Genomic DNA, 12,962 nt, shown 5'->3' with positions numbered 1-12,962 from the left:
CTTTATAGCCCATTCTCTTTCTTATATTTAGGAAAAATCTGAAAAAAACCACAAAAAATCATCGCTTTCTTAAATATAACTTATACCATTAGGTTTTTACTTCCTTAAATATAACTTATACCATTGGGTTTCTACGATGTTTCCCATATTCATCAAAAAAAATATGTATTCTCTCTCGTCTCTCCTCACATCTCTCTCTCTCATCTCTTTCTCCGGCTCTCTCTCTTTCTTGCACCTCACCAAACAAATAGCAAAATCACCACCACGAACTGCTAAAAACACCCCCCCAAACTGCAAAAATGATTCATAAAAATCAGCCATCAACACAATCTTTGTTGCTGTTTGGTAGGTAAGAAAACAAGAGAGAAAAAAAGGGTCTTTATGAGGTAAGACACTGCAAAAGAATGTATTTCCTCTTCTTCTGGTTTTTGATTAGATTCAGGTAAAGTACCTATGATGTAAACGATTTGACGATAAAGAAACCATTTTGCTGAAGAAATTGCAGACGAAAATGAGGGATGGATAGTTGTAGACGGAAAAAATTGCAGATAGGCAAAATCACAAACGAAATTGTAGACGAACAAAATTGGATAAGAAAATGATGAAATCAAAGAAGAAAAACGGACGAAATATAAAGAAGAGTTTATGCAGTTGAGGACGAACAGAAAGAAAAAGAAAAGAGATGGGAGAAAAAGAAAGAAATGGTGGAGAGAGAGAGAGAGAGAAGATAAGTTGAATTAAAAAAACAAAGGTAAACGTAAAAAAATATTATTTTAATGATATAGGGAATGGTTAAGGAAATCTATTGTAGTGTGTACTTGTATAGAAAAGCAAAAAATAGTTTGAATCCTTAAACTCAGGAAAAATTGTTAGGTAACTGTTGTAATTGCTCTTGCATATTACATGTAATACGGGCAGCTAATTAGACAAATCCAAATCCTTCGATACTAATATCAAGTCATAAACCCTAGTATCGTCAGTTACTTACAAGCCCACCAAACTCTTGGCCTGCTTTAGAAATTGCATTGTGTGTGGTTCTTTTCTTAGGTTTTAGCTCAAGATACAGAGGATCAAATATTTTTTAGCTTATTTCCTATTTTTTATTTTGGTTCTTTTCAGCACTGTTTTTCCAATTGGGTGTGTTGGGGAGCCTTACCCCTCTTGATTTTTTTTTTTTTTTGTTTCTTGTAACATTTTTGCTGTTTGATAAGTCACAAACCCTGATAGCCAAGTCATTGAGATCCTCTCATTTAAAATATGAGATTTTTATATTCTAAAATCTAAACTATTCATTTCATCTAATAATTTAAACAAATATTTATATTATCAAGGTAAGTGAATTTAAGATATTAAAAATTAAAATTAATTATCTCGATAATATACAAATTTTAAAATCCAAATCCAGTGGTTTGCTTGTCGGTGACCCAATTCGTTATCCAAGATATATTACTGTTATCACGTGTTGTCAGGGCAGTAAAAACTCACGTCAAATTTTTTTTTTTTTTCCATGACCACTTCTGCAACAACCTTGTACCTCACTCAACCACCACGACAATACTCTCTAGCCACAATAATGCTGCTTTTGTTCCTGCACCTGTTAATTTTCAATACATATATATATAAAACGACTTAAAAAAAAAAATGGGAGCTATTTCACATGAGCAAAAACTATCGAGCTATTTCAATTGAGCAATTTTTTTCAATCGTGTTATCACACTACTATCCATAATAATGATGTCAAAAAAAAAAGGGTTATATACCACATTGTTAGAGCGGCAATTCCGACCAATCAATTATAATCTTTTTTTATTGTTTAACAATGACTAATCCAAAGATTAGTTGAGATTGAGTTACCATTGTGAGATAAAATTGTGATTTATAGCCTTATTCATAAAATTGAAATTTAACACGTAATTAATGACTTAATTAAAGATTAAGTTATTGAAATCATATTTTATCAAAAAAAGAAAAAGAAAAAAGAGTAATCCCATAAAAAAAGGAACATTGTAAACGTGTCCTCCTTATCCATTAGCATAAATCTGTGTGTTCATTGGATTATATCCGGTATCTTAACTAATTTCCGAATCAACCGCCAATGATGATATTAGTATAAGAAGTGTAGAATAGAGCAAACCCTGCCAATTGTCATCAATTTGATTCATAAAAATCATCTCTTTGGCAAATTGGTTTTGTCTCTGAAAGCAGATAGAATCACTTGGAGTTGGTGGTATTGCTCCAATGGACTTGTCTCTCCCTCAAGACTCGTATTTTCTTGGATTTGACAGTTCTACTCAGTAAGTTGCCATTCTCTCTTTCTTACTCTTTCTAACTTCATTCTTTGATTATAATCAGCGAATTAAAAGTACCCATATCGTTATGTCGAGGGTTTGATCTTTCTATGTTAATGGGTTCTTATAATTCTATCACATTCGACCGCATTGGTTGTGATATTGATCTTACGGGAAACGAAATCAAAGAATATATAGACTTAATTTTATCACATTCCATTTTGTTGAGAAATTCATTTGGGTTTCAATTATTTCATGCAATGGGATTGAGCTGTTATTGATCAGAGGGCTGTCTCTGCTTATTCTTCGATTTTTTTTTTTTTTTTTGTTAATGCTTCTCCAACTGGGTATACTCGGTTTAATTTTTATTTTTGACGAAGTATATGTGGGGGATTGGAATATTTGTAATCTGGTTGCATGAAATATTTCATTTGTTTTTAAAGGTCCTTGAAGGCAACTGTTTTGGACTCCAATCTCAACATTTTTACTACAGAGCTGGTTCATTTTGATACTGATTTGCCCCACTACCAAACCAAAGATGGGGTTTTCAGGGACCCCTCGGTTAATGGCAGAATTGTCTCACCAACATTAATTTGGGTGGAAGCTTTGGATCTCATACTTCAAAAACTCTCAAAAAAATTGGATTTTGGCAAAATCGTTGCTGTTTCTGGTAGTGGACAGCAACATGGTAGCGTGTATTGGAAGAATGGCAGTTCTACAATATTATCTTCATTGGATCCCAAGAAGACATTGGTGGATCAGCTTGGCAGTGCCTTTTCAATAAAGGAATCACCGATATGGATGGACAGCAGCACCACGGCACAATGTAGAGAGATTGAGAAAGCTGTTGGAGGGGCATTGGAGTTGGCTAGACTTACTGGATCACGGGCGCACGAGAGATATACTGGCCCACAGATTAGGAAGATATTTGAGACGCAGCCGGAAGTTTATTATAATACTGAGAGGATCTCTCTTGTTAGCTCTTTCATGGCGTCTCTTCTTATTGGCGCTTATGCTTCTATTGATGAAACTGATGGTGCAGGGATGAACTTGATGGACATTAAGCAAAGGACCTGGTCTAAGATGGTTTTAGAGGTTTGTTATGCTTTCAGACATCCTGGTCCATGATCAACCCCATGAGTGTTCTGGAATTGATTTTGATAATTAGTTTAATTAATGTTCATTGAATTTTTTATTATGGTAGGCCACTGCCCCTACTTTGGAGGACAAGCTTGGGAAGTTAGCCCCTGCCCATGCTGTTGCTGGTAATATTGCTTCCTACTTTGTGGAGAGGTTAGTGGTGTTTCTTTTATTAATTAACCATGCCTTTGATGTTCTCTTGAAATTTGTCTAGCGTCTGCTTGGATTAGCTTAAGCCTTCTCATCCACTTTTACTGCATGAGATGTGATTAGCATAAGAAGATCAGTGTAAATATGAGTGTTTGATGACTGCTTGGGGGTATTAATATGTGCTGTGAATGCAATTTTCTGACATTTGATTAAGTTCGACATCATTTCTTTACTATTTCTATGCATTGAGAAGTGAGAACATATAATCATAAATCCAATTCACAACAGCACAATGGTATTAAATTAGTTGTATAACCTAGGAGTGAGATCTGCATTTGATCACCTCAATGGATCAAAATTGGATCGAGAAGTACCTTGAAATTTGGATTAAGAATATATGGACAGATACATATGCGTAAACTTGTTGCATGTTGCTTGCATAATATATTTAGACTGAATCTAGAAAATCAATTTATCTACTCTCAGGTTCCACTTCAATAAGAATTGTTTGGTTGTTCAGTGGTCAGGAGACAACCCTAACAGCCTGGCAGGTGCATGCTCTTTTTTCATCCCTACTTTCTACCATTATATTTATTGTTTAAGTCACTTCTGTGTGTCAATTTCTTACAAGGATTTATGGTTGATTTCTTATTTAATTTATGTTCTTATATTTCCAACAGTGCCATTGTTTGGCCTTTTTGCTACCTGTTTGCTTAACCACGGGACTTAGTTGCTTTGATGACCAATGAACATAGACATGTATGTGAAGTCAGTACAAAGCATGTTATTATATGTTTCTCATGTTTTTGTACGAGTGATATACTCACCAAAATGCATTGCACTGAATACTCATCTTAAACTTATTTTAAATGGCTTTAAACATGTTGTGATAGCAATATTGATAATCTTCTCAATGCCATCAAATTTTTACCATCAGTCTCTCTGAAATCTCAAGTTCCATTTCAGTTATATAATCTGATGTCAATTTTTCTAAATGCTCAAGGGTGAAAATAGCTCCTATAGAATGCTCACTGTAACTTGTTAAAATTACAATGTCATAGACAAGTTGATGGTTTTAAAGTTTGAAAGATTGTGTTTGTTTAGTAATTAAAGTGCATAGCATTCATAAGATGTTGAATCAATGTCTAACCATTGAAAACTTTGTTGAATATTGAATTTACCTTTTTATCTGGTTAATGTATTTTGAATCATTTTCTAGCAGTGATCAATGAATGTGATGCGAGTTATATGGGTTTTTGATATTTTAAGATAAATTTTCTCGTTAGTAGTCTTTTGGCCAATGACTACCTGTGTGCCCATGTCCCCTGGTGACAGTAACAGATTGACAATGTACATTGTCAGTTTCCAGTGTATTCATGTTTATAATTTTTAGTTTGGACATAAATTTCTTACAAACTGGGTTGTAGGAACTCCTACAACTTTCTTATTAATGCTATTAAAAAAAACAGGTGCTTCTCACACGCTAAAAGACATATGTCATATTTTTAGAAGCTCAGTTGTAGGAACTATAATCCACTAATCCAGTTTGTAGGAAATTTCTGTCCAGTTTAGTTTTGCAAGACCTATTGATATCTTACAGGTAGAGGAGAGCATATAAACATTTATCTAATGACTATCAGAGAGAAATTCATGCAAAGAATTGAGACACTTTGTAGACATATATCAGGGCTTGTGTGAATGTGTGATATACATTCTTTAGTAATGGTTTCATTCAACTTTTTGCCCTCCCCCCCCCAAAAAAAAAACACCATATCTTCCAATAGTCTGAATTTTGGCTTTCAGTCTTGTCTAGTTTCATTAAAAAGCATTTTGAACCTGCAGGTTTAACCCTAAATACTCCAGGAGATTTGGCAATCAGTCTTGGAACTAGTGACACTGTAAGTTACTGTATTCTTAAGATTGGATGTGGACTATGTTATCTTGAGACCTCAGGCAGTGATGACAGTAGCATTGCTTTATATGGAGATACATACCATAATCATTAGGTGCATATTAGTTTTGATGTTGCATAATTCAAGTCATTAGCTGAATATCATCAACATTACTTTCTTCTAAATACTACTGAACCTACAATTTTATCTGGATTTATACAGATTGCTTTAGTTGTAATCTGTTCATGCTTATTGCTCAGGTCTTTGGGATTACTAGAGAGCCTCAACCAAGATTGGAAGGACATGTTTTCCCCAATCCCGTGGACCCTGAAAATTACATGGTAATGTTGGTCTACAAGAATGGATCCCTTACTCGCGAAGGTACTTTGTTGTCTCATACATATTCCTTTGGGTTCCAGTTAAGTCATATTATCAATTTCCCAGTGTGACCCATATCTTGATTTTAGATGTCCGCAACCGCTATGCGGAGAAGTCTTGGGAGGTTTTCAATAAATTTCTGCAGCAAACTCCACCTTTAAATGGTTTGTTACTATATTCTTTTAGTACTTATTCTGGAATCAATTGTTATACTTTTTTTCTTTTTTTTTTTTTTTCTCCTCATGTGAGTTTCTGCGACAGGTGGTAAGATGGGTTTCTACTACAAGGAGCATGAAATTCTTCCCCCCCTCCCAGGTAGGTTTTGGGCTGAAGCCAATCTCTGTCCAATATCTCCTGCTGGATTTCCCCCTATTTTGGGCTGGTTTTCTGCACATACAATGCTTGCACTAAGAATTTGAAATGCATTTTACTAATTTATTTTTTTAATTTGGTGCCATATCCAATTTGAAAATATGGTTAGCAACTTAGCAATGGATATATCCTCCCCTTTATCATAAAATAAGCATCAAATGATAAACTCTCAATTCTTTCTGGTCCTAGTTGGCTTCCATCGCTATGTCATCGAAAATTTCTCAGACAATGAGAGTCTCGAGGAATTCGATCCTCCTTCTGAGGTAAGTAGTTTGAGTGTTGATTGTTCACTTAGGCAAATGAGATCCTACATGAACTCTTCATGAGTAACAATCAACTCATCCACAGGTTAGGGCATTAATTGAAGGCCAGTTACTCTCAATGCGAGCTCATGCAGAGAGATTCGGGATGCCTTCTCCCCCGAAAAGAATAATCGCCACTGGGGGAGCATCAGCAAATCAAAGCATCCTTAGCGCAATAGCTTCCATTTTTGGCTGCGATGTCTATACAGTTGAAAGACCTGGTAAGAAGCATACACCTTTTGGTATCATTTCCTATCTACATAACTATAAGTTTCTTTTAAATTTTAAATTTATAACCATTGGTAAAAGAGTAATGCTAGATACTATTTTTTTATCTTGCAATTGTCCAACAATGCTGACATTGGCACTCCCAACAATCGTCCCTTCGTGATTTTGAGCTATGCTTGATAGACAAACCTCTGGATTTTTATTTTTAAAAATTTTTATTTTTTTTATTTATTTTTTTCTTTTGAACCCCTCTCTAACAGATTCAGCTTCCCTTGGAGCTGCATTGAGGGCTGCTCATGGTTGGCTGTGCAAAGAGAAGGGCAGTTTTGTACCCATCTCAGGCATGTACAAGGACAAGTTGGAGAAGACATCTCTTAGCTGCAAGCTATCAGTGAGTGCTGGTGACCAACAACTAGTTACCAAGTATGCCCTGTTGATGAAGAAGAGAATGGAGATAGAGAATCGCCTTGTGCAAAAGTTAGGACGTTGCTAATGTTAAAAACGGGCATTTAGAATTTTTCCAAGGAAACCACATTATCACTGCTTTGGATCTTTAAAAACAATTATATTCCTATATTTGACAAGTTGATTGGAGTGGATTTAGACTTTTGGGTTGAATCTAACATTTTCATGCGTGGTGTGTGGAAATATGAGGTACAAATGCCGAGTGAAGGTCCTTTTTTTTTTTTTTTCTAAATAAAAAAGGGTGGGTGGGGAGAGACCAGTCATAGAGAGCTTATTTGAGTGTGACCATAGCAATCCCTATTTACTGGGAACCAATGTCCGAAGAGGCCTAAGCGGTAAGAAGGTTGTAAGCATTCTCTCAAGTAAGTCAACCTTAGCTTTGCCTCAACCCAATAAGGTCCTAGTTGTAGGGAGGTGGGGTAGGGGCTACCCACCAAGTGAAGGAAACCTTATGAATGCTTCGCTTCACTTATTAAGCGTGTCCATTTGATTACCTCAATATTGGAATTGACCCTCACCAAAATTACACATGATATGGCATGCACGATCGTTTTGTTGATTGTAGAGTATCCAGTACTAATACATGCTTTATCATAGTCTATTGCTTCTGTTTCCAATGACTTCCACTTGAAATACGATCCTCTTTAGTCCATTATGGACTGAAAAATATTCAGTTTATGGCTGTAATTTTTTCTTAAAAATCCTACAGTCACAAATAAGACACTGGTCCGACTACAAAAAATAATATTTCAGATTAAAAAAAATAATAAAAAAATAGCCACCCATTCTTGGCCATAGGGGGTGGGGTGGCCAAATCACCCCATTTTAGCTGGGAAGCCACCCCGATGGCCAGCCAAGGGTGGCCGGACCACCCCATAGCACTTGGGGGTGGTCCCGCCACCCCCTAAACCCAAACTAATATATATATATATATATATATATATATATATATATATATATATATGTCACGTTTGAACAACAGAGGTGGCGGACCACCCCAAAGAGAACCATGAGGTAACTGGCCACCCATTGTGGGGTGTCCCATTTGATGGATCATTAAGCTACTTCCATTTTTTTATAATTTTTTAAAGAAAATCATTATATAAAATCAGCAAATTGCATGTACTTTTATTAAAACTCACCGTTATTTTTTTGGAAATTTAGTCCTTTGAGTAGCTGAAAGCTAAAACTGCATACGTCAATTTTTATTAGCTACTAGTTAATTAAAACGAAACTTTTGGTTTTCTCCAGTTAAGAAATATTAGTTTTTTAGTGGTACCCCGACCACCCAGGGGGGGGGGGGTTGCTTAGGGTGGCCCAGGCCTCCACACAGGGGGTGGCCATGGCCCACCCCATTGGGGGTGGGGGGGGCCACCCAAGCAACCCCTAACTTCCTTGAAACCACCACTTGGGGGTTGGGGGGGTGTGAGAGTGAGGTGGTACTGGCCACCCTTCAATATTTTTTTTTTAGATGTAATTTTTTTAGAATTAATTAATAAAAATGAATATTTTAATGGGATAAAGCGGAGGAGAGTTTGGAAGTGAATGCGTTAACAAAAAAATTGTGGTAGAAGACACAGTAGTTTGATTACCCGAAAGACTAATTTCGAAAAAAAAAATACCCTTTTGAGGAGTTTTACTAATAAAAAAGTAGCGTTATTTTAAGGATTTTATATATGATTTCCACTTTTTAAAAAATATATATATAATATATTTTATTTTTTTTTTTATTAATGGGACAGATGTTCTATTTATGGTCTCAAAATCTCTTTAGATCTTTTTAAAGAGATCTTGACCATTAATTGGATATTCTCCAGTCCAAAATGGACTGGAGAGGATCCTGCTCCCTTCCACTTACATTAGAAACCGGATCACTCCAATGAGGCGCCTCTGGTGGCAAGTCAAGAAATAGATGGGCACTCTCAACACATTTTCTTTTGTTTTTGTTATATTTTTCTCATTTTCTTCTGTTTTTGTTATATTTTTGGGTTAAATCACCAAATACAATACAGGGTTTGGTAAAGCTTTTATTTTAACGCGGAGTTTTATTTTTATCACAGGACCCCCCTGGGGTTTTGATAAAGGACCAAGTTAGTCCATTCGTTAGTTGACCGTTACGACTAACACGTGGACCAATCAGATGTTGACACGTAGCACCTATTTAAATTTTTTTAAAAATTAAAAAAATGTATTTAAAAAAGAAAAAAAAAAATTGGGGTGGCCCAAATGGCCAAGCCACCCCCAATTTTTTCTTTTTTCTTTTTTTTTTTAAAAAATACATTTTTTTAATTTTTTTAAAAATTAAATATGTGCCACATGTCAACATCTGATTGGTTCACGTGTCAGTCTTAACGGTCAACTAACGGATGGATTAACTTGGCCCTTTATCAAAACCCCAGGGAGTCCTGTGATAAAAATGAAACTCCAGGGGATAAAAATAAAGTTACCAAACCCCAAGAGGGTATTTGGTATTTAACCCTATATTTTTTTTGACTCTTGGCTGAAAACCTCCATATATTTTAGTTCCTTTTCTTTGTATAAATGTTGGGCTTTCTCTTATCTTTTACTAGGGGTGAAAAGGTAAGCAGTTAATAATCGCCCGTTAACCGCTAACCATACTAACCACTAACCATTTTTAAAAACAGTTAGGAAAAACCACTAACCACCTAAGTTGTTACAATTAATGGTTAACGATTTTGAAGTTTTTAGGTTTTTTCAAAACCGCTAACCGTTAACTGTATATATACACATAAAATGATGTCAATTTTTGTGTCTAAAATTTTAAATATAATAACCGCCCGCTAACCATACTAACCGCTAACCATTTTTAAAAACAATTAGAAAAAACCACTAACCACCTAGATGGTTACAGTTAATGGTTAGCAGTTTTGAAGTTTTTAGATTTTTTCAAAATTGCTAACCTATATACACATAAAATGATGTCAATTTTTGTGTTTAAAATTTTAAATCTATATATTTGTTACATAGCAAGTTATCGATGGTTTGATACCATTTTTGACACAAAATCAAGCCTTGAGAGTTGAGACACAATAACAATACATGAAAGGCTATATAGAAAGATAGTTATTGATACTACCAAGTCTGTGCAAAAGAGCACATACAAGAAAACAGCCACGACACAAAAGAGCACATACAAGCCCAGCAACATTAAAAAAAAAAAAAAAACCACGACACAAGCCATCATATATTATAGCAGCCATACACAATAGGAACTGCATCCAGCTCTTAGTATTCATCTCCTTCATCACCATCCTCTCCCTCAGCAGATTCTGCACCAACCTCCTCGTAGTCCTTCTCCAGTGCAGCAAGATCCTCACGGGCCTCCGAGAACTCTCCTTCCTCCATACCCTCACCGACATACCAGTGCACGAAGGCACGTTTGGCATACATGAGATCAAACTTGTTGTCAATGCGAGAGAACACCTCGGCAACACTGGTTGAGTTGGAGATCATGCACACAGCCCTCTGCACCTTAGCAAGGTCGCCTCCTGGAACAACAGTGGGTGGCTGGTAGTTGATACCGCACTTGAATCCAGTAGGACACCAGTCAACAAACTGGATTGTGCGCTTGGTCTTGATGGTGGCCACGGCTGCATTCACATCCTTGGGCACAACATCCCCACGGTACATCAAGCAGCAAGCCATGTATTTGCCATGGCGCGGGTCACATTTTGCCATCATGGAAGACGGCTCAAAAGCACTGTTGGTAATCTCAGCCACTGAAAGTTGCTCATGGTACGCCTTCTCAGCCGAGATCACAGGAGCATAGGAGGAAAGCATGAAATGGATCCTGGGGTAGGGAACCAAGTTGGTCTGGAACTCAGTCACATCAACATTCAAGGCTCCATCGAACCGCAGGGAGGCAGTCAGGGACGAGATCACCTGAATGAAACAACACACACATATCAAATTCATCAATTACAACATCCATATAATTCGAACGATTGTATGGAAAATTCACAATGGCTACCTGAGAGACAAGGCGGTTAAGATTGGTGTAAGTAGGACGCTCGATATCAAGGGACCGCCTGCAGATGTCGTAGATAGCTTCATTGTCAAGAAGCACAGCAACATCAGTATGCTCAAGGAGGGAATGGGTTGAAAGGACGCTGTTGTAGGGCTCTACAACGGATGTAGAAACCTGAGGTGAGGGATAGACAGTGAAACCAAGCTTTGACTTTTTGCCATAGTCAACAGAGAGACGCTCCAAAAGAAGCGATCCAAGACCAGAACCGGTACCACCACCGACGGCATTGAAAACCAAGAACCCTTGAAGACCAGTACAGTTGTCTGCAAGCTTCCGGATCCGATCCAAGCAAAGATCAACAATCTCTTTCCCAACTGCACCATAAAAAACAACACAGGATTGTCAACAAAATTGAGATTGAAACAGTGTAGAAAAACAGACAAAGAAGGGAGCTAAATATTTACTTGTGTAGTGGCCTCTGGCAAAGTTGTTGGCAGCGTCTTCCTTGCCGCTGATGAGTTGCTCCGGGTGGAAAAGCTGACGGTATGCTCCGGTCCTCACTTCATCAATGACAGTGGGTTCCAGATCAACAAAGACGGCACGAGGAACGTGCTTCCCAGCACCAGTTTCACTGAAAAAGGTGTTGAAGGCATCGTCTCCTCCGCCGACCGTCTTGTCACTCGGCATCTGGCCATCAGGCTGGAAAAAAAAGAAAAACGCAAACCGTTTCAGCAAACGAAATTGCACACACAGTTGAACTTGAATTGAACAAAATAGAGCCAGAAATCGATCTAAACGAATTCCTAAGTAAAATCAAACAATTTTAGAACATAAAATTTCCCATATTAATTCAGATACTACTCAATAAATCTCAGGCGACCCTTACGAGCCGTAGATCTATCCGGATTTCAAAATTTTGTGAAAAATGGACCGCATCCAAACCGGATCTAACGAATTTCATAACCAAAAAAAAAATCCCAATGCGCCATTGATCTTATGAACTGATAATTCAAAGTTTTCATTGAAAAGTAACCACAAATCAGGAAAAAAATAATAATAATAAACATCTAAAAGCTACTGCTACTACAATAAATTCAGCAGAAAAATAAAAAGAAATGAACGGTAAAGCAAATGAAGCGAATGAGTGAATATCTCACCTTAATGCCATGCTCGAGGCAGTAGAGTTCCCAGCAGGCATTGCCGACCTGAATACCGGCCTGACCGATGTGGATCGAAATGCACTCTCTCATTTTCTCAGAGATTACGAAGGGTAGAAGAAGAGCGAAATTCTAGAACAAGAAGAATGAAGAAAGAAGGGAAAATGTATTGTCGGCGTGTATCAAGACGCCTTTCAAATTGTGAGGTTTCAAATCTGAGGCTTCTGTAATATATAGATCAGGTTGATGAGAGGGAGACTGTGTGCGAGAGTGGGAGAGGGAGTGTTAACTACGGTTAGTTGACCGTGGTTAGATCGAGGGTTTGTTGGCCATTACAGGCTGGTTGGGTTAATTAGCCCGCCGAATTTTGATGTTTGATTGAGGATGGTGAAAAAGGGTTTGGATTTTGATGAAATTGCGCGGGTGGCATTGGGCGTTGGGGAGGGTTGATGATTTGTTTCTTGGAGGATTATTACGTCATTTAGGTGGCGAATTATCTCGTAGCACGTGATCTCGTTCATTGGCGGAGCTGTAAGGCATAGGCCATGTTGTTGGGCAGGTAGGCTGTCGAGGCAAACTAGGTCCTACATTTCCGTCGTTTG

At 37.2% G+C, this 12,962-nt stretch overlaps 2 protein-coding genes across 2 annotated transcripts; one reads left to right on the top strand and one right to left on the bottom strand.

Annotated features, from left to right (window-relative positions):
• The first annotated feature begins 2,082 nt into the window (after positions 1–2,082).
• On the top strand, positions 2,083–7,359 carry LOC132184105 (xylulose kinase 2). Its single transcript, XM_059597603.1, has 11 exons — positions 2,083–2,294; positions 2,732–3,383; positions 3,493–3,581; positions 4,065–4,129; positions 5,421–5,476; positions 5,731–5,851; positions 5,938–6,012; positions 6,110–6,163; positions 6,410–6,483; positions 6,569–6,743; positions 7,011–7,359. Exons 1-11 carry the CDS (start codon positions 2,239–2,241, stop codon positions 7,241–7,243), a joined length of 1,650 nt encoding a protein of 549 aa, XP_059453586.1. The 5' UTR covers positions 2,083–2,238; the 3' UTR covers positions 7,244–7,359.
• A 2,896-nt stretch (positions 7,360–10,255) lies between these two features.
• On the bottom strand, positions 10,256–12,704 carry LOC132183913 (tubulin alpha chain-like). Its single transcript, XM_059597381.1, has 4 exons — positions 12,361–12,704; positions 11,668–11,902; positions 11,207–11,577; positions 10,256–11,118 (listed from the first exon to the last, which is right to left on the bottom strand). Exons 1-4 carry the CDS (start codon positions 12,451–12,453, stop codon positions 10,462–10,464), a joined length of 1,356 nt encoding a protein of 451 aa, XP_059453364.1. The 5' UTR covers positions 12,454–12,704; the 3' UTR covers positions 10,256–10,461.
• Between the last annotated feature and the right edge of the window lie 258 nt (positions 12,705–12,962).

Source organism: Corylus avellana, chromosome ca6 (genome assembly GCF_901000735.1).
Source record: "Corylus avellana chromosome ca6, CavTom2PMs-1.0".
In the NCBI taxonomy this organism is placed as follows: Eukaryota; Viridiplantae; Streptophyta; class Magnoliopsida; order Fagales; family Betulaceae; genus Corylus; species Corylus avellana.
Note: the sequence above shows the minus strand (reverse complement) of the source record. Positions and strands in the feature narration are given on the sequence as shown.